This window comes from Eriocheir sinensis, chromosome 20, assembly GCF_024679095.1.
Source record: "Eriocheir sinensis breed Jianghai 21 chromosome 20, ASM2467909v1, whole genome shotgun sequence".
Taxonomy (NCBI): Eukaryota; Metazoa; Arthropoda; class Malacostraca; order Decapoda; family Varunidae; genus Eriocheir; species Eriocheir sinensis.
Window position 1 is genome coordinate 12,931,729 of NC_066528.1, and position 25,778 is coordinate 12,957,506.

Sequence of the window (25,778 nt, forward strand, 5' to 3'; positions counted from 1 at the left end):
CAGTTAGTCTGCAAAACCTCGGGTTTACTGGCAGGTCCTGCCCTAACGTCGTTTCGTTTAAAGTAGTTTTGTTATAATGTTTTGATGAAAAAATGTAAAATAAAATGAAATGAAAATACGAAGCATAAGATTATCATACTCCAAACTTATGACAGTAAATGATTGTGTGTGTGTGTGTGTGTGTGTGTGTGTCATTTTCATCAGCCAACTCCTATAATCACAGAATATTCAATGATCTTACCTGTGTAAATTAGTAAAATAGTGGCAGTCAGTGACGCGGTCAATCTCAGATAAGCGTTTCTTGTCTACTGCTGAGCAGCCTCGATCAGGTTGAGACTTGAGAGTGGAGACGCGTATGAGTACTACAGGAATCAGACACGTTTGGTACAGGATGTTTCATGTGTTGTTGGGTATGTTTTCTCCGACATCGTCTAGATATTTATCTCAATGATCTCTATAATTATTTAATGAGGCGAAATATCATGAAATATAACATTTTTACACACACAAAAGAAAAATCCACGTTAAATCAATATTTCCGCCATAATAACGTAACCCATAATGCTTGCCTGAAATGTCCGCCCACAGGAGCCCCTACAAAAGTTAGTTTCTTCCACAAACTTGTGGGAATGCCCCACAAAGTAGCAAAACTGACGGCGGGCAAATATCACGGCAGTAACGGGCCGGGATTGCCAAAGAGGCCGCTCAATAGGCAGCTATAGGCAGCACTTCAGAAAAAAAATAAAAATTCACAACCACATTACACGATAAATGATTACGTAAAGGAGTCTGAGTCGGGGGCATTTTTACAGACTCCGACTCCGACTCCGGCCAAAAGTAGTCGACTCCGACACCACACCCCTGGTGGCAAACACAACCTTCTTGATCCTGGAGAGGTAGGGCGGGTGGCGCAGGTTGGCGTACAGGCCAGGGTAGTCTTTGTGACCACAGCCGTAGCCCCGTGATATAATGCCCGCCAACACAAAGTGTCCACGAGCATCCTCCGTCACCAGAGGCCCGCCAGAGTCACCCTGATGGAGGAAAACACAAGGGCGAGTCATTGCTAAGTCAAAGGAGCGGCCCAGCGCAGCTCATCACCTTCTGCAAACCTACGCGCCAGAATACAATCAGTCAGTCAGTCAGTCAATATTGGCATGCGCTATGAGGGGCGTTGCCTCGCCTCGACCTCGGTCCAGTCAAAGGAGTACCTGGCAAGCGTCCCGGCCTCCAGCGAGATCTCCGGCACACAGGGTCTCTTGCCCGATGCCTCGTGGCCAGGTGGATGGGTAGTGTGGCAGGTTGGAGTAGCTTCGGTCACACTGCCCCGGCGAGAACACCGTCACTTTCACCTCCTGGAGGACAGAGCTAGGCTTCCCACCTGAAAAATGGAGCCTAGAATAATGAGGCCATCTTTTGGCTATCCGTTTGCAGCTAAGTTGTGGCGGAGCCAAAACACTGTTGACGAAAAGACTGCTACTGACCAAACTGTGTGTCGCCCCAGCCTGTCAGCGTCGCCCGGTGGTTCAGGAGATCTTTGTCGCTCTCCTTCCCCCAGGGCAGGCAGATAGGACTGATGTGATCCTGAAGCCGAGAGAAAACCGCTAAAAATGTCTCCCTTCTCTACTGGGTGCTCAAGATGGTTGATATTCTGATGATTACTTTCTCCCGAACATTCTACGTCAAAGGAAAATAGCAATTACTAGGAAGACTGACCTTCAGGGTGACCCTGGATGCTAATCTGAGGAGTGCAAGGTCATGGTAGGCCTCGGGGCGGTTGTGGTTTGGGTAGAGCACCGTTTCGGCCACAGAAAAATCCTCTGGATTCGCATCGTCATAATCATCGTTGTAGTCATGCTCACCAAGACGCACCACATCAGCGTTGCTACAGAGGGTTTATGTATTACATTTTTAATAGATCATAGATACATATAGATAGGCAGGCCATTCAGTATGGACAAGATAGTAAAGTGTTAATTTTTTCTGTTATACTATGTAATGTTCATAACAGCACTGTTGTAAAGCTTATGAACCATCACTCACTTGCTAAAGAAGCAGTGAAGAGCTGTGAGGACCCATCGGTCGTTTATCAACACCCCGCCGCAGAACCACCTGATTCCGTGGGCGTCCCTCTGCCCAATCAAGGCCTACAGGAGCAACAACAAGGCATTGAGGCACGGTACCAAATGTTTAGTTGTTTGCAACATGTGATTCATGCTTGTATAACTTTTACCCGTGTTCGTAACGCTCCGGCACATACCATCCAGGGCCAGGCATGACGGGGCACCGGCCTACCGCCTACTGCTCCTTGTTCCAGGCCCGGTGGTGCTGGTGGCGGTGGCCTCACCGGGGGTGAGTAATGTTGGGGCGAGCGATTGTCGTTTTTTGAACCTTGGGTAAAGTAGGATCAGGAACTGCTTCTGGGCGCAGTATGAGCACATCCCCTGTTCCTGGCCCACCCGGGAAGATGAAAGCATTCTCTAATGCGTTTATTCCACATTCTGAAGAAAAAAAATGTAGGTTTTTACTACTGAGAGCAATTTGCAAATTTATACTGTGTTGAACATGAATGCATCAGCTTCAATACCTGTGCCTGCTGAGACCTGTAGACCTGCGGGTGGTGGAACACTCACCGAATGGGACGCTGGGCGGGGCGATGTCTGTGGAAGGCTGCGGCCCACCACCTGCAACGGCGAGGAGTTGTGTTGGCAGTGTTACCAGTGTTACGCTGACTGTGGTGATGAATGGCGAGACCCACCCCCCACCCCTCTCTCTCTCTCTCTCTCTCTCTCTCTCTCTCTCTCTCTCTCTCTCTCTCTCTGGCCGCGCTCACTCGCACGCACGCACGTACGCATGCACGCACATGCATTAAACAAAGTTACACACACGCAGGCGCACACACACACACACACACACACACACACACACACACACACGCACACATGCACACGCACACCGGTAATTATTATCTACCCAACCAAATTATTCCATCATTACAATACTATAAGTTTAATCAAGTGAAAATTAATTCATATGAAATCGAGTCCTATTTAGTAACGCTGTTACCACGTTTATCGACAACTTCAAATCGGTAAATGAGCTCCAAATCACTTTAAGAATATGAGATCCACAGCGTTCTGGTTTTACTAATCGAGGAGCATGAAGGTCGCTTGCCTCACACTTACGCAAGTTTGGTTCACAGCAGACGAGGAACTTGGAGTCCTTTATGCCGCACTTGGGTGGGTCACCGAGGCCAGGCGAGTGTTGGCAGGCCTGAGAACACGGGTAAATCATTTGTAGGTCAGCAGCAGGGAATTGGGTATATTTTATTTTATTCTCCGTCGTGCTGATTGATGTCGGAGATGTGGATCAGGAGCAGCAGGGGTCCAAGGACTGATCCCTGTGGTACCCCGCTGACAACTTCCGATGACTGAGAGACTGCACCATCAGCCGCTACACATTGAGACCTGCCAGTGAGAAATGAGTGCAGCCACATCCCGAGTTTTCCCGTAATGCCCATTTGTCTGGCTTTGTGTAACAAAATGCCATGGTCTACCTTGTCGAAAGCTTTCGCAAAATCAAGGTAGACCACATCGACATCTGCATTATGTTCAAGCTTATCTATGATTGAGTCATAGTGGGCCAAAAGTTGTGAGAGGCACGAGCGCCCAGTACGAAAGCCATGTTGGTCCGGGTTCATTCTGTTATTGCTTTCTAGATATGCAGACATGTTTTTAACCATAATTCTCTCTAGAACTTTAATAATATGGGAGGTCAATGCAACTGGTCGATAGTTTTTTGCCTCTGCTCTTGACCCTCCCTTGTATATTGGTGTAATGAATGCACTTCTTAGCTTTTCTGGTATTATGCCAGAATCTAGAGTGTTTCTATAAAAAAATAACAGAGGAACACTCAGCTCTTCAGCACATTTTTTAAGAAGTACTGCAGGGAATTGATCGGGGCCAGCTGCCGAATTAGTGGCCACCCTTTTAATTGCTTGCTGTATGTCGTCGTTGTTTGAGCTTATGTCCGTCAGGTGTGATATGTGATCAGTTCCTTGGCTGAAAAAGTCCATAGGTAAGTTGACAATTTTGTCTTCCATGGGTTTGCCGAAGACGCTTTTGTACTGAATCAGTAGTGCTTCAACGATATCCTGGGCTTTGTTTATGGGGTGGCCGTGTACGTCAGTCAGTGGGCCAACACTCGCTCTCACTGCCGATTTGTTAGCAGCATATTTGTAAAAGTATTTGGGGTTGGTTTTGATGCATGACACAGCTTGTATTTCTTTCCGGTCAGTCTCTGATTCAACTGATCTTTTAAGTTTTTCTTCTATAATGGCAATTTTGTTTTCGAGTTGCGTCAGTATTTTGGTGTAGTTGGTATTACCGAGTTTCTTCCTTAGTTTTGTTCTCTTTCTCATTAGTACTTTTCGGTCTCTTGGTATGTTACCATTGAAAGGAGAGGTCTTTTAGACGGTCTCCTCAACGGTACTTGCTTCTTTGATATTTTCAAGCATGTGTTAATGATTGTATCATATTGGGCCTCAGGGTCACAGTCCCTCATGAGTATGTTGGTGGTAGCGAGTGTTATAAGTGCTAGTCGGTTCACGGATAAAGAAACTCAGTATCCGTTAGGGTTGCTTTATTGCACAAAAATACAACAAGTCATTGAGACAAACACAACACAAAAAAAAGGTGTTTGTGTGGGTATGCGTTTGTGTGAATGTTGTTTGTGTAGGTTAACATTTAAGTGTTGGTGTATGTGTATAACAATGTGTAACGGTGGACAACAAGAGAACGTGGACGGACAGTCAAAGGTAAACGAATACAAGGAAAGTTAACGATGAAGACGCGACAAGACAGACTGACAGACACAGTGACGATGGACATTACATGAAAACACTGAGAATCTTAGTCTCTCTTTGCAGCACCCCATTTTCTTGTGTCACTGAGGGGAAGGAACACGCGATTCGAGCGGTGACTGCTACAAGTAGATCCCAGCTTAGCTCACCCAGGTCTTTCTTTATACTGTCCCAGCAGACTGACTCGCTTAGGAAGTTGAGTTGGTTAAAATTAATATTAGGAGCCTGCTCCACTTCACTGGACAATCTAAATTGTGTATTTATAAGTAGGTTGGTAGTCACGGTGATGATGTTATGGTCAGGGAGATTAGTTTTATTCACCCTAACATTATGTATAATATCATCATTATTTATCATAACGATGTCTAGTATGTTGTTACCTCTTGTAGGAGTGTCGATGATTTGATTGAGGCAGTATTCCTCGGCAAAGTGCATGACAGCTTTTGCCTGGGTCCGCATGTCTTCCGCTCCTCCATACGCACACTCCAAATTCCAGTCAATTAGCGGAAAGTTTAAGTCTCCAGTAAGTATAATGGTGGGCATGGGCGGTGGTAGCGAGCCAATGATATCTTTTATCTTTGTTAGTTGCGTCATAAATTTCTCTGTTGGGCATGCTGGTGGTCTGTATATGTTTATATATACCCAGTCAATGTCTTGAATGTATAGTACCAGTGATTCTGTGTACATGTTTGATTCCTGGAAAAGTACTTTTGTTCTAGCTGCAAAATGGCTATCAACGTAAGTGATGACCCCGCCTTTTTTCCGTTGCATTGGTCGGTCCGTCTTGTATGGTACAAAGTGTGGTATTTTTATTTCTGCTTCTCTAATCTCCTCTGTTAAGTGTGTTTCTGTGAGAGAGATTATAAAGGCATTTTCAGTTTGTGCCATTTCTGTTAGCAGTTTTATTTTGCCTCTAAATTTGTATGGTAGGAGGCCGGCGATATTTAAGGTTATTAACTTGTATAGGGCATTGGCATTGTTGTCGCTTGTTGTTGTTGGTGTCCTTGCGATAGGTGGCCCGGGCGTGGGGCCCGGGCCACGGTGTTATTTTCAGCATTTGTAGTATTTGTTGCTGCACTTGTTGCATTTGCTGCAACAGTTGGAGTAAAAAAGATTCATTTTGTTGCTTTTCAGTGTGGTGTGGCTGGCCGTTTGCCCATGCGTTGTGTGGCTGAGGGGCTGGTTGTGATTGTTTGGGTACCTCCTTGACTGGTGATAATTGTTGCCTTGTTTGTCCGGTAATTGTTTGCTCATAGGGGTTGCGGCGAGTGCCTTTTAAATGTAGTTTTCTACATTCCATATTTAGGCATTCTCGCTTTCTTTCGGATCCATAACATGTTGGTGGGTGGAGAAATTTGCAGGTTTTGCCTTTTCTACAACCTCTTACTGGGTCACAACCGTTAACCTTATACTTGGTGCACAGTTTGGGGTGAGCATATGGACAATCTCTGCCCCTTAGTCCATATTTACAATTGTTGTTTTTGTAGAAGTAACATACCTTGTCATTTTGCTGCTCACTAGCTTGGTTGGTGTTTGCTGAGGTAGTTTGCTCGCTGCCTTGTTTACCACTCGGGTGTTGTGTTGTGTTGTTAGGCGGGAGAGCTTCGCTGGGCACTCTATTCAAACTACTTTCATGTTCGTCCACAGTTTCGTTTGTAATAATAGCGTCACTTTCAGCACTTTTCTGTTGTGATTTTTGCTTGGCCTCAATCTCTTTATCAATAACAGTGTACACTTGTGCAAACAGCCGGTCGCAGTCTTCGCCCAGCTTGTTTCTGGTGCATTACTCACACGTGTACTGGCACCTAGTGTTAAAGAAGTGCACTATAGCATAGACTGGCAGATTTAAACAGCCAGCGTGTATATATTTTTTGCATTTGTTGCACTTCAAACACTCTTGTACACATTGGTTGTTGTTGTTGTCAGTCAGCGCGCGACCTTCCTTGGGTTCACACGTGACTTTGCCCCGCTGCTGTGTGGAGCCAACTCGCTCTTTCCTCTGCTTTTGCGGTGTGAGGCGTTCTGTGCTTCTGTGAACTGCTGCTGTACTGGAGGACTACAAAACCAGGAGGATTACCCTGCCTTCTACTACAGACCGCTAAGTGTTCTGATTTAGTATCTACTTAGATAGTGATCCACAGTTACTCCTAGGACGAGTGTATTAAGCTTCCCACATCTACACTAAATTCAACATTCTTTCACGCCAACCCAGTGCTACACGGTTTTATATTGCTTTTGTGTTTTTTATATTGCTTTTGTGTTTTCTTCTCCTTCTATTATTAAGATACTTTACTGTGCTGTGATAATAGGACTACGTGAATCAGGCGCGCCAAGCTACGTTAATTTTTAAGTCCACACAAAACACTAGATAATTCACTTTACGCGCAAACCTAGTGAACACAGTTATTATCTTCTTTACGTAAGTGATTTCTCAGTATATTAATATTGGCCTTTGTTTTGTCTTGGTGGGTAGAAATAACCGCGCCTTTTTACCCGAGACACACCCTTTTCCCCGGGGAATTGACCTGACTGCGACCTCACAGCAGCTGTTGGTTTGTTTTCCTAGATACACATTTTTGCCCAGAGATTTGACCTGACGACCTCACCGCAGCTGCGTACTTTGTTATCGTCTTAACGCGCCTAAGTGTTTCCGTCTTGCCTCGCCCATATCTTCACCATGACGTCCCTCAAGCGTTGTTCTGGGTGTGGCCTTCGCATGGCCAAGCAGTACTTTCCTTCCAAGGACGTTTGTAGGTTCTGCGTTAAGACTCAGAAGGATGATCAGAGGATCATAGAGTTAGAGAATAGGGTTACGACTCTCGCCGCCCAGGTACACTTACTAGTTAGTGCAGCAGCAACAAGCCCCGCCTCCTCCTCCTCCCCTTCCTCTTCCTCTTCCTTGTCTTCTCCCATACAGCAGCCCCTCCCATCCTTCTCCTCCTCCTCCTCCTCGACCATCTCCGCTCTCCCCGCTTCCCACCCCTTCTTCTCCTCTTTCTCCCCCTCCTCCTCCTCCTCCTCCTCTTCCGTCCCCCTCCCTCCCCCCGCCCACCCTCCTCCTCCTCTCCCTCTTTCTCCTCCTTGTCCTCCGCCTCTTCGCTCGTCCCTCCCTCCCACACTTGTCCTTCACCTTCCCTTTCCCCCTCTTCCTCCTCCCTCTCCTCGTCTGTTCCTCCCTCCCCCACCTCACTCTCCCTTTCACCTACTCCTCCTTCCTCCTCCTCCTCCCCCTCCCCCTCCTCCTCCTCCGCCTCCAATTCCTCGCCTTCCTCTTCCGTCCCCCCTCTCCCCTCTTCCCGCCCACTCTTCTCCTCCTCCTCCCCCTCTTTCTCCTCCTTGTCCTCCTTGTCCTCCGCCTCTTCGCTCGTCCCTCCCTCCAACACCTGTCCCTTACCTTCCCTTTCCCCCTCTTCCTCCTCCCTCTCCTCGTCCGTTCCTCCCTCCACCACCTCACCCTCCCTTTCTCCTACTCCTTCTTCCTCTTCCTCCTCATCCTCCTCCTCCTCCTCCTCCTCCTTTCCACCTTCCACCTCTTCCACAATTTCTCCTCGTCCCCCCTTCACCCACCCCTCCTGGCCCCCCGTCCGACCGTCGGGTTCTTGTTGGTGATAGTCAGGTTCGTTATGTTGACAGGTATTTTTACTCCAAGGATAAGAACAGGACGAGGGTGTGTTTCCCAGGGGCAGGGGTGGGCCATATATAAGACAGGATTGAGGCGTGTATGGCAAGCGAGGAATCGAACCCCATTGTCTTTCTCAGCTGTGGCGGAAACGACGTTTCTCGTGTGCCAAGCGAGGACCTTCTCAGGGGTTTTAGAGAATTGTTAGGCAGGATACGTGACGCTGGTGGGTCGCCAGTAGTGTGTGGCGTCCTGCCAAGGAGGGGCGTTGGCGATGGATGGCTGTCCAGGGCGATAGCAGTGAACAGCAGACTTGCTGAGCACCGCGGGCGCAATGGGTGGCTGTTCGTCGACAATTGGGACCTCTCCTTTGGCAACGACGCCCTCTACGCCCGTGACGGGATACACCTAACGTTCAAGGGTGCTGAGGCTCTCTCAGACTCCCTTGAGTGAGCATTTGGTACCCTGAGGGATTTTTTAGTATAGGCGAGGGGGGGAGGAGTAATGGAAGCAATGGGAGGAGTAATGGGAGGGGACATCTAGCTCATAATATAACCAGGCAGCTTAGAAGTAATTCTAGGGGAGTAACAGAGGACGGGCTAAGAATCTTCTATACTAACAGCAGGAGCCTCAGAAACAAGATAGACTTACTAAGGGGTGAAGCTTGTTCAGAAAATTTTGACATAATACCGATCACTGAGACATGGATAGACACTGCCAATAGAAATTTTAGATCAGAATTTGAAATAACGGGTTATCAGATGTTTCACAAAGACAGAAGGGGCAGAAAGGGAGGTGGAGTTGCGCTATATGTAAAAGACTCACTTAAATGTTTAGTTAACAATTCAGTCAAAACTAACATGGATTCAGAATCAGTTTGGGTGGACGTTTACAAAGGGAAAGAAAAACTAACTCTAGGAGTTATATACAGGCCACCCAACCTTAACAGGCAGGACACGAGTATATTACTACAGGAGATTGGCAGGGCGAGTATGAGTAGAAATGTCTGCGTAATGGGGGACTTTAATTATAGGAATATAGACTGGGAAGACCTAGTGGGGGACCTGGAAGCCGAGGACTTTCTTGAAGTTATACAAGATAATTTCCTTAAGCAGGTAGTTACTGAGCCTACCAGAGGAGATAACATATTAGACTTAGTCCTAACCAATAATGGGAACTTGCTACGTGAGTTGGAGGTGGGCGGAGAGTTAGGAAATAGTAACCACAGAACGGTTCGTTTTAGCTTAGACTGGGCGGTAACCCGCGAACCAAACCCAGTGTTAGTGCCAGATTTTAGAAGAGCAAATTACGAGGGGCCTCGAAGACATCTTGAAGGGGTAAACTGGGATAATTTAGGGATTCATGAGGGCCAGAACTGCGGATTGGAGAGCCAGGAGAACCAGGTAGAAATGTCTTACAATAATTTAGTTAGAGTAATAGTAGAGGGGCAAGGACAGCATATACCACAGCGAACACTTAGAAAAGAAAACAATGATCCTAAGTGGATGACTCGTGGACCAAAACACGAGATTGGGTTAAAGAAGGGAATTTATCAGAAAATAAAGAATGGTGAAACACATCTCAGGGGCCGGTACGTCGAACTATCTAGATTAGTTAAGAAAATCACAAGTAGAGCAAAAAAATCCTATGAGATCAAAGTAGCAAATGAGGCGAAAAGTAATCCTAAGGGCGTCTTTCAGATGTAGAGAACAAAACACGGGAGAAAATTGGACCGCTGAAAACAAACACAGGGAGCTAGTAGAAAATTACGAAAATATGAGCACATTGTTGAACGACTACTTCCTTTCAGTATTCACACAGGAGGATCGAACGACTATACCGGAAAGAGTTCAGGTGTACGAGGGCGGGGATGGCGATAAATTGAGGGATATAATCATTACCAGGCAAGTAGTTCAGGATGAGATAGATAAGCTTAAGAAGAACAAGTCGCCAGGTCCTGACGGGATATTTCCGAGGGTATTAAAGGAATTAGGCGATATACTCAGTGACCCACTAACCGACATCTTTAAGATGTCGGTAAATACTGGCTATGTGCCGAGCCTATGGAAAGTAGCTAATGTGACGCCGATTTTTAAAAAGGGGGACAGGTCAGTTGCTTCAAACTATCGCCCAATTAGCTTAACATCGGTTATAGGCAAGATGCTGGAGTCCATAATAGCCAGGAACATTCGGGAGCATTTAGAGAAACATAGCTTAATTCACGACTCGCAGCATGGGTTCACAAAAGATAGGTCATGCCTTACCAATCTCTTGTCCTTTTACAATAAAGTATTTGAGGCGGTTGACAGAGATGAAAATTATGATGTAATCTGTCTTGATTTTAGTAAAGCGTTTGACAAAGTTCCTCACCAACGACTGTTGCTTAAATTACAGGCTCACGGAGTAGAGGGTAAAGTTTTGAACTAGGTCAAGGCGTGGCTTAGCAATAGGAAGCAAAGAGTGCAAATCAATGGTAAAAGATCTGACTGGGGATGTGTTACGAGTGGGGTCCCACAAGGCTCGGTATTAGGTCCACTTTTGTTTATTATTTATATCAATGACTTAGATACATGAATTAGTACTGATGTTAGTAAATTTGCAGATGATACCAAGATCGGTAGAGTAATTGAGGCGGATCAGGACGCTAGTATTCTCCAAGGTGAGCTCAACAGATTGTATGACTGGGCAGATAAATGGCAGATGGAGTTCAATGTAGGGAAGTGCAGTATTCTGAGTGTAGGTAGGAACAACCCCTCACATAACTATTGCTTAAATGACACTCTCATAAGTAGGTCTGGGTGCGAGAGGGATTTAGAGGTCTTAGTGAGCTCTGATCTCCGTCCAAGGGCACAATGCATTCAAGCTAGAAATCGAGCTAATAGGGTACTGGGATTTATTTCAAGGAGCGTAAGCAACAGAAGCCCCGAAGTCTTCCTCAAACTATATTTAGCATTAGTTAGACCTCATCTTGACTATGCGGTTCAGTTCTGGTCACCTTACTATAGAATGGATATCAAAATGTTAGAATCGGTGCAGAGGAAGATGACTAAGATGATTCAGGGGTTGAGAAACTTGCCATACGAGGGAAGACTCAAACAGTTAAACTTGCATTCTCTAGAAAGCCGAAGGGTACGTGGAGACATGATCGAGGTTTATAAATGGATGAAGGGCTTTAATAAGGGAGACATTCATAAGGTTTTGTTGGTAAGAGAACCGGGTAGGACACGAAGTAATGGGTTTAAACTGGATAAATTCAGATTCAACAGGGACATAGGCAAAAATTGGTTTACTAACAGGGTGGTGGATGAGTGGAATGGGCTTAGCAGTCATGTGGTGAGTGCCAATACAATTGTCACATTCAAAAATAGACTAGATAAATTCATGGACAGCGATATTAGGTGGGGTTAGATACACGGGAGCTTAGGGTCAAAGGAGCTGCCTCGTACAGGCCTACCGGCCTCTTGTAGACTCCTGCGTTCTTATGTTCTTATGTTCATATTGTACAGTAACTACCCGCGGTTGGTAGGTTATCCATTATGCACTTAACTACCTAACCACCTCGAGTCGGTATCACTGCAACTGATACGGGAGCGCGCTCGCACGTCCGCGCGCGCACACACACACACACACACACACACACACACACACACACACACACACACACAGACAGACAGACAGACAGACAGACAGACAGAGAGAGAGAGAGAGAGAGAGAGAGAGAGAGAGAGAGATTTACATTTACATATAGATTTACATAGAAAATCAGACCACACAGACCCCATGGTCCAGACTTGGTGGTCTGTCCTTAAACCTAAGTGATTTTACATTAATCAGAAGACTCCAAAACGTTGCATTTCTGCTCTAGTTGATATTAAGTTGAAGGAAGTGACGGTCGAGCTTATTTTTGAAGGAGTCAATCGTGTTACACTGGACCACTGATGGTGGAAGCTTATTCCATTCTCGCACTATAACGTTGGTGAAGAAAAATTTGGTGCAGTCTGAATTTACTTGTCTACATCTGAGTTTTACGCCATTGTTCCTCGTGCGCAAAGTGTCATCGATCATAAACAATGTTGATTTGTCTACATTCGTGAAACCTTTAAGTATTTTAAAACATTCGATCAGTTTTCCTCGGAGGCGACGTTTCTCAAGAGAGAACATGTTAAGGGTAGAAAGCCTTTCTTCGTAGGATTTGTTGCGCAAGGAAGGGATCATTTTCGTTGCCCGACGCTGAACACCTTCTAATTTAGCAATATCCTTTGCATGGTGGGGAGACCAAAACTGTACCGCATATTCCAAGTGGGGTCTGACTAAACTGTTGTAGAGCGGGAGTATTACATCTTTATTCTTGAATACAAAGTTTCTTTTAATGAAGCCCAACATTCTGTTCGCTTTATTTGCTGCATCGATGCATTGCTGTGAGAATTTGAGGTTTGACGCGATTTTGACCCCCAAGTCCTTGACGCATTGAACGCTTTTGAGTTTAACGCCGCGCATTTCGTATTCGAGCTTCTTATTCCTCGTTCCAATTTGAAGGACCTGGCACTTGTCTACGTTCAAGGGCATCTCCCATCTCTCCGACCAAGCTGAAATTTTGTGCAAATCCTCTTGGAGGCTTTGCCTGTCTTCGTCAGTCAGAACCGAGTTACCAATCTTTGTGTCGTCTGCAAATTTACTAATGCGGTTATTGAGTCCAACATCCACGTCGTTGATGTATATAATGAAGAGCACTGGGCCAAGGACCGAGCCCTGAGGGACGCCACTAGTGACAGGCGCCCACTCTGAGTTAAATCCGTCAATCACTACTCTTTGTTGTCTGTTGCTCAACCAATTCGCGATCCATTGGTTTACTTGACTGTCAATACCTATTTGCTTTAATTTGTAAAGTAATTTATGATGCGGGACTTTATCAAACGCTTTCTGGAAATCAAGATAGACTACGTCCAGTGATTTGGTTACGTCATAAACAGTGAAGAGGTCGTTATAAAAGGTTAATAGGTTTGATAGGCAGGATCTTTTGTTTCGGAAGCCATGTTGTGAGTCCCCAGTCAATGAGTGGCTTTCAAGGTAACTCACAATTTTGTCTCTAATTATGCCCTCAAGTAGCTTACCTACAACCGAAGTTAGACTAATGGGCCTGTAATTACCTGGTACTTTTTTGTCTCCTTTCTTAAAAATCGGTGTCACGTTAGCCTTCTTCCAATCTGAAGGGATGATGCCTTGTCGCAAAGACATATTGAATACGGTTGTGAGGGAGGAGAGTATTTCGCTCTTTGTTTCTTTCAGCAGAGTTGGATATACTTTGTCAGGTCCAGGACTTTTATTTGTTTTAAGTGATTTGAGGGCTTTAAGGACTTCATCGGGTTTTATTTCAAAGTTAGACAATGCATGCTCGGGATTTACATTAGTACTGGTGTTGTTGGTGGTGGCGGGAGGACTGTTATTATTAAACACCGAGGAAAAGTAATTGTTTAATAGGTTTGCAACGTGTTGGCTGTCAGTCACTAGTGCACCGTCGCTGTTTGTTAAAGGTCCAATTCCACTTCTGATCGCCTTTCTGTTGTTTATGTAACTGAAGAAGGATTTCGGATTATTTTTACAGTTGGCTGCAATATTTTCTTCATATCTACGCTTTGCCTGACGCACTAATCTGTTAACTCGTCGCCTGGCATCACTGTAAAGTCTAATGTTTTCGGGCGTGCTTTGCTCTTTCTTTAACCTGTAAGACAATTTTCTCTCCTTGACTGAGTGTTTAATTTCGCTATTAAACCAAAGTGGACTTTTATTAGTGTTAATTCGCTTCTCGCACAAGGGGACAAATGTGTCCTGCTGAGTGAGTAAGTGATTTTTAAAGCTTAGCCGTCATCTGATAGTTGCATATCTATTAGTTTTCGTCGGATTTCTACGAAGTTGGCTCTTTTGAAATTGGGCACCTTTACTTTATTTTCAGTCACCGATGTTTGAGCTCTAATGTCAACGCGCACTAGTTTATGATCGCAGGAACCGAGGTGTTCTCCTACCGTGACATTACTGACTAGGTTATCTTGGGTCGCTATAACAAGGTCAAGTATGTTATTTTGTCGAGTTGGTTCAGAAACCATTTGGCTTAGATAATTTTCCTCTAGAAATTCGATCATTCTGTGGGACTCACCTTCTGTACCCGACAGTGTTGCCCAGTCGATATGGGGGAGGTTAAAGTCTCCTAGTATCAGTGAGTCGCTGTTATTAAGTGACTGCCTTAAGACGCTGTACATTTCAAGATCGGCATCAAGTGATTGCCCCGGAGGCCTGTAAGTGACAGATATATTTAAATTGACTTTTGCAGTGTTTACTCGCACGCACAAATGTTCAACGTTACTGTTTCTTGGTGTTTTGTCAGTGGGTTGCAAGTAGCTTTTGACAAAAAGGGGGGGGAGAGAGAGAGAGAGAGAGAGAGAGAGAGAGAGAGAGAGAGAGAGAGAGAGAGAGAGAGAGAGAGAGAGAGAGAGAGAGAGAGAGAAGAGAGAGAGAGAGAGAGAGAGAGAGAGAGAGAGAGAGAGAGAGCAGGACAGCGTAATAACTAAGCTGTACAATGTCAAAAGTCAAAATCATTTGCGTACAAAGGTCTTTTTCTTTTATAGGACACTTCCTAACAAGGTCAGAGGTCAAGCGTTCTGTAGCGTCCAGCCTTGAGTTCTGTCATTCCCTTGGGCGGGTCTGGAGCTACAGGATGATGACTAATGCGGAGTAGAGTCATCGGCGTGGGAGTAGGCAGAATGGCTTGCTTTGGAAATGTCTTAATGAACAACAGAAAGAGTGTTAGACAGAACAGAGCCCTGCATAGCACCACCGTTGATAAGTTTGAGGCAGAACAGAGTCAGTCATATACAGAAGCGATAAATCGGCCTGAAAGAAAACTGGAGATAAAAAGTTCAAAGAGGAGGATGAAAACCACAAGAGGGTAGTTTAGAATGCCAAGATTTGTGAGAGATTAGAAATCGAAATCAACCTAAGAAGAGAAAGAAATTCCTCGGAGTCTTACAAACTCAATGAACTTGCGTAGAAGAATTCCCGGGTCAGCATTTATTATTCAAGGCAGTTAAGGAGCCCATACAACGGGGGAACCTTAACAATAAAAAAATTACGAAAGTGTCACCAAACTTCTCAACAAGTAGTAGAATACAAAAAGGAAACTATTTCAAGCTCGTTGCTTAAGCCAGATTGATAAAGCACGTTGAAACATGAAATTCAGTCCAAGGTCAAATATGAGCAGAAGGTTACAAAAACTTAAGAAAAAAATGTAGAAGGATATAAAAGCTACACATGATGTAAGGTGACTCCTTTTGTTTAATATAATGTCCTTCATATTAGGCACAATATTGACTATTATGACGTACATGTACGTACTATATAGAGGAGAATGAGTCTGCTCACAACGTTCTTACATATTCCGTTGCACAGCTGTGAGACTTGCAGAGCAGTTAAGTTAAAAACTGAATTGTTTGGTTGCCACAAAGAAGGTTGATCATACGCTACTTCCAGTCATGTGCTTGGAACAGACTCCAAGTGTGTGAATGCAAGGATGTAAAATGACAAAGAATAGTTACAACGATTAAAATGTTGGTCAAATATGAAGCCGGGAGAGGTGCTCTATGAGGTAATATGTAGTGAAAGTCAGCACACTCTGGGAAAGGGAGAGCTCAGGAGTAAGTGCCTGCACCTGAAACACAAGAGTGGATACAAAAAGTGCGCGCGGCCTCGGTGGTCATCTCCGTCGCACTGGTCGTTGAGCTCGTCGCGGGAAGTAACCCAATACCCCGGGACACAGGGCTCGTGTGACATCCGGGTTATCTCAGTTGCCTTCCGCAGGTTTCCCTTGGTGCCCCATTTCTTGACCTGCCCGGAACGGAAGATGGACAGCTGCATGAACTGCGCACTGTCTGTCCGAGCCGAGACTCAGCCAAAGCCCGTGTATTCGTAGCTGGCGTGCTAATCACTACACCACTGCGTTTATAAATAGTTTTGAAAGATAAATATGACATCTGGTGAGCTTCCATCCTGGTGAGGATATGTCTTATTTGCGTAGGAAGCGAAGATGAGTTAATGTTCTTCATTTTATCTATTTATTAATAGTGATTGCTATTTTAGTGTACACGAGGCAGTAACAAATACCCACGAAGCATCTGAGGTTCATGGCGTGGCAAACGCGACCTTCTTGATCCAGGCGAGGTAGGGCGGGTGGCGCAGGTTGGCGTACAGGCCAGGGTAGTCTTTGTGGCCACAGCCGTAGCCCCGTGATATAATGCCCGCCAACACATAGTGTCCACGAGCATCCTCCGTCACCAGAGGCCCGCCGGAGTCACCCTGATGGAGGAAAACACAAGGGCGAGTCATTGCTAAGTCAAAGGAGCGGCCCAGCGCAGCTCATCACCTTCTGCAAACCTACGCGCCAGAATACAATCAATCAATCAATCAGTCAATATTGGCATACGCTATGAGGGGCGTTGCCTCGCCTTGACCTCGGTCCAGTCAAAGGAGTACCTGGCAAGCGTCCCGGCCTCCAGCGAGATCTCCGGCACACAGGGTCTCTTGCCCGATGCCTCGAGGCCAGGTGGATGGGTAGCGTGGCAGGTTGGAGTAGCTTCGGTCACACTGCCCCGGCGAGAACACCGTCACCTCCACCTCCTGGAGGACAGAGCTAGGCTTCCCACCTGAAAAATGGAGCCTAGAATAATGAGGCCATCTTTTGGCTATCCGTTTGCAGCTAAGTTGTGGCGGAGCCAAAACACTGTTGACGAAAAGACTGCTACTGACCAAACTGTGTGTCGCCCCAGCCTGTCAGCGTCGCCCGGTGGTTCAGGAGATCTTTGTCGCTCTCCTTCCCCCAGGGCAGGCAGACAGGACTGATGTGATCCTGAAGCCGAGAGAAAACCGCTAAAAACGTCTCTCCTCCTCTACTGGGTGCTCAAGATGGTTGATATTCTGATGATTACTTTCTCCCGAACATTCTACGTCAAACGTAAATAGCAATTACAAGGAAGACTGACCTTCAGGGCGACCCTGGATGCTAGTCTGAGGAGTGCAAGGTCATGGTAGGCCTCGGGACGGTTGTGGTCTGGGTAGAGCACCGTTTCGGCCACAGAAAAGTCTTTGTGATTCGCATCGTCAAAATCATCGTTGTAGTCATGCTCACCAAGACGCACCACATCAGCATTGCTACAGAGCGTTTATGTATTCAATTTTTAATAGATTATAGATACATAGATAGGCAGGACATTCAGTATGGACCAGATAGTGAAGTGTTCATTTTTCTGTTATACTAATGTTTAAAAATTTATATGAACAGCCACTCACTTGCTGAAGAAGCAGTGAAGAGCTGTGAGGACCCATCGGTCGTTTATCAACACCCCGCCGCAGAACCACCCGATTCCGTGGGCGTCCCTCTGCCCAATCAAGGCCTACAGGAGCAACAACAAGGCATTGAGGCACGGTACCAAATGTTTAGTTGTTTGCAACATGTGATTCATGCTTGTATAACTTCTACCCGTGTTCGTAACGCTCCGACACATACCATCCAGGGCCAGGCATGTCGGAGGACCTCTTTACCGCCTACTGCTTCTATTCCCTCTGTTGGTAGTGGTGGTGGCGGTGGCCTCACTGGGGGCGGTGGTTGGGGCATTAAATCCCTGTTACTTCTTTTTGACACTCCTGTAATGTTGGAGCGAGCGATTGTCGTTTCTTGAACCTTGGGTAAAGTAGGATCAGGAACTGCTTCTGGGCGCAGTATGAGCACATCCCCTGTTCCTGGCCCACCCGGGAAGATGAAAGCATTCTCTAATGCGTTTATTCCACATTCTGAAAAAAAATAATGGAGGGTTTTACTACTGAAAGCAGTTTACAATTCCATACTGTGTTGAACATGAATGCATCAGCTTCAATACCTGTGCCTGCTGAGACCTGTAGACCTGCGGGTGGTTGAACACTCACCGAATGGGACGCTGGGCGGGGCGATGTCTGTGGAAGGCTGCGGCCCACCACCTGCAACGGCGAGGAGTTGTGTTGGCAGTGTTACCAGTGTTACGCTGACTGACCGCCCCCCTCTCTCTCTCTCTCTCTCTCTCTCTCTCTCTCTCTCTCTCTCTCTCTCTCTCTCTCTCTCTCTCTCTCTCTCTCTCTCTCTCTCTCTCTCTCTCTCTCTCTCTCTCTCTCTCTCTCTCTCTCTCTCTCTCTCTCTCTCTCTCTCTCTCTCTCTCTCTCTCTCTCTCTCTCTCTCTCTCTCTCTCTCTCTCTCTCTCTCTCTCTCTCTCTCTCTCTCTCTCTCTCTCTCTCTCTCTCTCTCTCTCTCTCTCTCTCTCTCTCTCTCTCTCTCTCTCTCTCTCTCTCTCTCTCTCTCTCTCTCTCTCTCTCTCTCTCTCTCTCTCTCTCTCTCTCTCTCTCTCTCTCTCTCTCGCTCTCTCTCTCTCTCTCTCTCTCTCTCTCTCTCTCTCTCTCTCTCTCTCTCTCTCTCTCTCTCTCTCTCTCTCTCTCTCTCTCTCTCTCTCTCTCTCTCTCTCTCTCTCTCTCTCATGAAGTAGGGTAAGGTGGGCTAAGTTGCTCCCCTTAAGGGAGATTGCCTGTTGTAGCCACATTATTTTGAAAAAAAAGTTCTGTTGAAAGCTTACGCTGAGGCCTATCAATGGAATATATTATATCCACTCATTATGATTTTGACTTTATTATAATGACAATTTTAAAAAAAATAATAAATGGGGCTTCTTACCCCGCATGTGGGGTAAGAAGCCCACTGGGTAGGCCTTTTTCCCCACTCTGGTTTACAATAATAAAATTCACAGACACATAAGGAAAATATTTTTTTTCACATTATAAAAATATAAAATGTATTCCCTTTTTGAAAACTACACCCTATAAATCTCTCTTAATGTGAAATATAGGAACACAGTCAAATTTGTATCTCCTAATGAACAGAATGTAAAACTAAACAATTAATTAATTTTCTAAAAGGTATCCCCTTCTTTTAGACTAGTAATATTAGACTAGCTTCCCTTTCTTCTGAATTTTTGTAAGAAAAGGAACATCTACTTTCATGAAAAATATATGGAACTAAATATTCAATTAATTTGATAAAATATGTCCTTTCTGTTGAATATTGATATCTGAAACAGTTAAAAACACCAACTTCCTTATTGTCTCAAACTCAAAAGTGCTCACTTATGGATGCCTTTCAAAACTTAAACATGCAGAATGCACAACTGGAGTAGGCCTAGATCTGTATGTATGTCAAAACTGCGAGTCTGATTAGGTATTACAGTACTGCTATTTTTTTTATTTATAGCAATACTGTAATGCCTAATCAGACTCGCAGTTTTGACTTACATACAGATCTAGGCCTACTCCAGTTGTGCATTTGGCAAGTGACCAATTTCTACAACCTCGACATTGGAGCCATTTTTCTGAAGGTCGGCTATTAGCAAATGGTTGCCCACACACCAAACAAGGCCATTCATCCTCATCAGACAAAGCTGGAGATGGAGTTTTTTTCTTTTTGATGATAATGGATGAGTTGCTGATAATAAATGAGAGCTCTGAGATAATTACACAAGACAACCGCACATGTGGGGTAAAAGGCCTCCATGTGGGCAACTTACCCCAAAGGCACAGGGGGCCTCTTACCCTGGCAACTCATATATACACAAAATGTCACCATCTTTCCTACAAGTAAGTAGACAGAGTATAATCACATGCAATATGGTCTAGACATCTTAGAGCAATTATCCATAGCCATCAGGCTAACTCTACAGTTCTTTGTCGTTAATTAGGTATAATTAAAATCACTGAAAAATTACAAGAAATTAGTCAAAAAGAAGAAATGTCCCCTTGTGGCCAGAACAACTGTCCATTGTACGGAAGGCAAGTCACATGAAATGAACGAATTTTTAGAAGAAATTTACCTAAACCAAATGGTTACTGAACCAACTCGAGAAAATAACATACTAGACCTTGTCATAGCGACCCAAGATAACGTAGTCAGTAATGTCACGGTAGGAGAACACCTCAGTTCTTGCGATCATAAATTAGTGCGCGTCGACATTAGAGCTCAAACAACAGTGACTGAAAATAAAGTAAGGGTGCCCAATTTCAAAAGAGCAAATTTCGTAGAAATCCGACAAAAACAAACAAATACAACTATCAGAGAAAGCCTGGCTAAACTTTATAAATCATTTACTTACTCAGCAGAACACATTTGTCCCATTTTGCGAGAAGCGAATTAACATTAATAAAAGTCCACCTTGGTTTAATAGTGAAATTACACATTATGTTAGGGAGAGAAAATGGTCTTACAGGCTAAAAGAAAGAGCAAAACACGCTCGAAATTATTAGACTTTATCATGAAGCCAGGCGACGAGTGAAAAGATTAGTATATCAGGTAAGGCGTAGATATGATTTCCACGTGGTTGCTTCGCTGAGGCCTGAGATGCCAGCGCTTAGAGCTTTTCCACGGTCGATGCATCGCTAGTACCAGTTGATGTGTTTTGTATTAATATGTTTGACAGTTTGAATAATGTTTCACACTGTTCCCGTCATGACTTTACTATATTAGTAATCTTTCGTTTTCCCTCAAACACCGGAGAATTCCTCCCCTTCCTGCCCTCCTCACCGTCCCCTTCACTCCCCCATATCCTCCCTACCTTTCCTCCCTGGCTACTGCAGCTGTTATTCAAGGTCGCACCACCCTTCCTTCCTTCCTTCCTTCCTTCCTTCCTTCCTTCCTTCCTTCCCACCCCCCACTTCCTTCTCTCACATGACGCTGATCTCTCCTCTTCCCCTTTCCCTGTCCCCTCCCTCCTCCTTCGGAAAGTTGCAGTGTATAAAATATGATAAATATTAAATAAATTGGTTCCAAAAGTGCATTTGTAGCAGTTTGATTTATTATTGGTTTTATTTTGGGAAAATCTATTGTTAATTAAGGCAAGTGTACTATTTTAAGCATGTTTGCTTTGTTTGGATAGCCAGGATAGGCACTGAAGTTTTTTTTTTTTTTGATTACCGCTACCGCAATATCGCGTACCGCTCTGGGAAAGAAAAAAATGGGACCGCATTACCGCAAACGCACTACTCCGGAAAAAGTACCGCACTACCGCAACCGCACCACAGATTTTTCAGTACCGCGCCCACCTCCGCTAGCTTGATTTCTAGAAAGCGTTTGATAAATTTCCACATTATAAATTTCTTTATAAATTAAAGCAACTAGGTCAAGTACAGCAATGGATCGCGAATTGATTGAGCAACAGACCACAAAGATTTATCATCGACGGATTTAACTCAAAGTGGGCGCCAGTCACTAGTGGCGTCCCTCACGGCTCGGTCCTTGGCCCAGTGCTCTTCATTATTTACATCAACAATGTGGATGTTAGAATCAATAATTTAATTAGTAAATTTGCAGACAACAAAGATTGGTAACTCGGTTCTCACTGACGAAGAGAGACAAAGCCTCCAAGAGGATTTCCATAAAATTTCAGCTTGGTCTGATAGATGTGAGATGTCCTTTAATGTAGATAAGTGCCAGGTCCTTCAAGTTGGAATAAGAACTCTTCGCTCAAACTTTCTGTAACAACTCCACTCTGGACGATTCTAGGCATATTCCTCCTACTCATTCCCCCTCTGACTCCCTTATGCCTGTTATTAAGATTCTTCAGTGATGTTTTTTTTATGCCCTCTCTGGCCTCAACTCTCAGAAGACTTATGGTCCTGATGGAGTGCCTCCTATTGTCCTTAAAAACTGTGCCTCCGTGCTGACACCCTGCCTGGTCAAACTTTTTCGCCTCTGCCTGTCAACATCTACCTTTCCTTCCTGCTGGAAGTATGCCTTCATACAGCCTGTGCCTTAGAAGGGTGACTGTTCTAATCCCTCAAACTACCGCCCTATAGCTTTACTTTCCTGTCTCTCTAAAGCTTTTGAATCAATCCTTAACCGGAAGATTCGAAAGCACCTTTCCGCTTCTGACCTTTTATCTGATCACCAGTATGGGTGCTGCAAGGGGCGTTCTTCTGGCGATCTTTTTACTCTCTTAACTGATTCTTGGTCATCCTCTCTTAGCCGTTTCGGTGAAGCTTTCTCTGTTGCTCTAGACATATCGAAAGCTTTCGATAGAGTCTGGCACAAGTCTGTGCTCTCTAAACTGCCCTCTTTTCCTTTATCTCCAGTTTCCTTTCCGGCCGTCTATCTCTGTTGTGGTAGACGGTCACTGTTCTTCCCCTAAACCTATCAACGGTGGTGTTCCACAGGGCTCTCTCCTATTACCCACTCTCTTCTTGTAATTCATCAATGATCTTCTTTCCATAACAAACTGACCTATCCACTCATACGCTGATGACTCCACTCTGCATTATTCAACTTCTTTCAATAGAAGACCCTCTCAACAGGAATTACGTGACTCCAGACTGGAGGCTGCAGAACGCTTAACCTCAGACCATGCTATCATTTACGATTGGGGTAAAAGGAACCTTGTGTCCTTCAGTGCCTCAAAAACCCAATTTATCCACCTATCAACTCGACACAATCTTTCAAACACCTATCCCCTATTCTTCGACAACACTCAGCTGTCATCTTTTTCAACACTAAGCATCCTCGGTCTATTCTTAACTCAAAATCATAATTGGAAACTTCATATCTCTCTCACTAAATCAGCTTCCTCGAGGTTGGGCGTTCTGTATCGTTTCCGCCAGTTCTTCTCCCCTGCGCAGTTGCTATCCATATTCAGGGGCCTTGACCGCCCTCGTATGGAGTATGCATCTCACGTGTGGGGGGGCTCCACTCACACAGCTCTCTTGGCACAGTGGAGGCTAAGGCTATTCGTCTCATCAGCTCTCCTCCTCTTACTGATAGTCTTCTACCTCTTAAATTCCGCTGCCATGTTGCCTCTCTCTCTATCTTCTATCGATATTTTCACGCTGACTGCTCTTCTGAACTTGCTAACTGCATGCCGCCCCCCCCCTTCCCGAGACCTCGCCATACACGACTTGCTATTCAAGCTCTTCCATTTACTGTCCAAATCCCTTACGCACGAGTTAACCAGCATCTTCACTCTTTCATTCCTCACGCTGGTAAACTCTGGAACAATCTTCCTTCATCTGTATTTCCTCCTGCTTACGACTTGAACTCTTTCAAGAGGAGGGTATCAGGACACCTCTCCTCCCGAATTTGACCTATCTTTCGGACACTCCTCTAACTCTTTTTAGGAGCAGTGAGTAGCGGGCTTTTTTTTCATTATTGTTTCCTTTGTTATGCCCTCGAACTGATTCCTTTGCTGTAAACACACACACACACACACACACACACACACACACACACACACACACACACACACAACAAAAAACAAACGCGCGCCCAAACACAAAAAAAAATCGCACACACACACACACACACACACACACACACACACACACACACACACACACAAATAAGAAAATAATGGCATACACACACACACACACACACAAATAAGAAAACAATCGCGCGCACACACACACACACACAAAAAAAAAAAAACAATCGCGGGCACACACACACACACACACACACACACACACACACACACACACACACACACCGGTATTTCTTATCTACGGCAACCAAATTTTTCCATCATTACAATACTCTATGTTTAATGAAGTGAAAATTAATATAAACAAATTTGAACTAGTTTTTCTACTGTGATATTAACCAAAAAGTATAATTCTTATGAAATATTTACTTCTAGTTAGTGACGTTGTTACCGCGTTTATCGACACCTTCAAATCTGTAAACGAATTCCAAATCACTATAAGAATATGAGATCCACAGCGTTCTGATTATATACTAATTCAGGAGCATAAAGGTCACTTGCCTCACACTTACGTAAGTTTGGTTCACAGCAGACGAGAAACTTGGAGTCCTTTATGCCGCACTTGGGTGGGTCACCGAGGCCAGGCGAGTGTTGGCAGGCCTGGGAACACCTGCCTGAGCCGCCCGTGTTTGTGCGGCAAGTGTCACCCTCGACGTGGTCCAGCTGGCCGGGGAATATAATGTCCGCGGCCTCTGAGAAAGAAATGAGTCATGAGTTTTGATGAATGAAAAACATAATCGTAGAACATGGAGTGAGGGTGGTGGTGGTGATGTAATGGTGGCGGTGACATTGTAAAGGATATAGTGAGGCGGTGCTGAGGTGGTTGAGGTGGTGGTGATGTAACGGTGCTGGTGATGGCGAGGAATACGCACCCTCGCTAACCTTCCGCTGACCTGCCCGCCGGCGCCACTTCGTGAACGCCTGGCCGCTGTTATGTTGCTCTTCCTCTGTTTCAGGTTTGACTAGAGGACACTAATCATATCCTCCCTCGGAAGGCGTGTGATGATTGACTTGTTAAACGATTCGAGTTAAAAGAAGGCTGTTATTTATGTTGTAAACTAAAGTATTTGTTCTGCTTTACGAGGTCTATTTGCTGCTGATGAAAGGTTCGTGTATCAGGCGAAGGTTAAGGACGCTCATCCCACTCTGCAGGTTTACTTTTCATATTTTCTTTTCTGTTTTGCGTTACTTGGTTTTCTTGCTGCTCATCTGAGGCTCATTTATCAGGCCAAGGACACTCATCCCTTCTCTCTAAAGGCGTTTCACTTTCGCCGAGTGGCCTCAGACTATCCACATGCTGTCCTGAAGGCCACCTATCAACCCGGACTCTAGACTCTAGAGCACCTGTTCTAATTAAATCAACAATGAGCTCCAGGGGGCAGCATGAGCCAAGAATGGATGCCGCCTCTATAAACACTTGCGTGCGCCATGACGGGCTCCTAAAAGAAAGCCTGCCGGCGCTATAGGTCAGGACGTAAAAAAATAAAGTTCCTTTCCGATAAGTAAGCATAATGTACAGGATGTTTCAGTGGACGAGAGGACAGGAATCAAGGAGTCGAGAGAGGCACACACTGTTCAAACACACCTGCATCCATAGTACATACCTGTGTGGACTGCGAGCACCTGAGCCGCAAGGTACAGCCACAACACACCAAGGCACCCCATCACGCCGCGCCGCTGCCTGACCGTCGACTGGCCTGCCACTTTCTCCAAGCCTGCTGTTTGGTCCGTGTGTGTAAAGCCAACGGGGTAGTGCCTCAAACCGGTTTTTCTTGTTTTTTATCATCAACATGTGTTGCGTGGCGAACCCTGACCATGTGCTACCACCGCATGGCTTATGCCCGTGACTCCTGCTGCCTGCCGTCCATGTGGAGAGGAGCACCAACACAACATTGATACTCGTGCTGTACGTACTAGACATGAGTAGCTTGTTTTTTAT

General features: G+C 45.2%; 1 protein-coding gene and 1 long non-coding RNA gene across 2 annotated transcripts in view; both read right to left on the minus strand.

Moving 5' to 3' along the window:
- Positions 1-806: 806 nt before the first annotated feature.
- Positions 807-25,778, minus strand: part of LOC127001067 (clotting factor G beta subunit-like) — a 32,154-nt gene continuing 7,182 nt past the window's right edge. Inside the window, exons 5-10 of the mRNA XM_050865237.1 lie at positions 18,028-18,201; positions 17,811-17,914; positions 17,504-17,672; positions 17,271-17,370; positions 16,998-17,167; positions 807-1,031 (exon numbers count right to left, since the gene is read on the minus strand). Coding sequence (XP_050721194.1) covers positions 807-1,031; positions 16,998-17,167; positions 17,271-17,370; positions 17,504-17,672; positions 17,811-17,914; positions 18,028-18,201 — 942 coding nt within the window. The remainder of the gene's footprint in view (positions 1,032-16,997; positions 17,168-17,270; positions 17,371-17,503; positions 17,673-17,810; positions 17,915-18,027; positions 18,202-25,778) is intronic.
- LOC127001192 (uncharacterized) lies at positions 1,635-2,299 on the minus strand. The gene is made up of 3 exons (XR_007754879.1): positions 2,258-2,299; positions 2,041-2,144; positions 1,635-1,882 (listed from the first exon to the last, which is right to left on the minus strand). It is a non-coding gene; the product is annotated as an uncharacterized LOC127001192 (long non-coding RNA).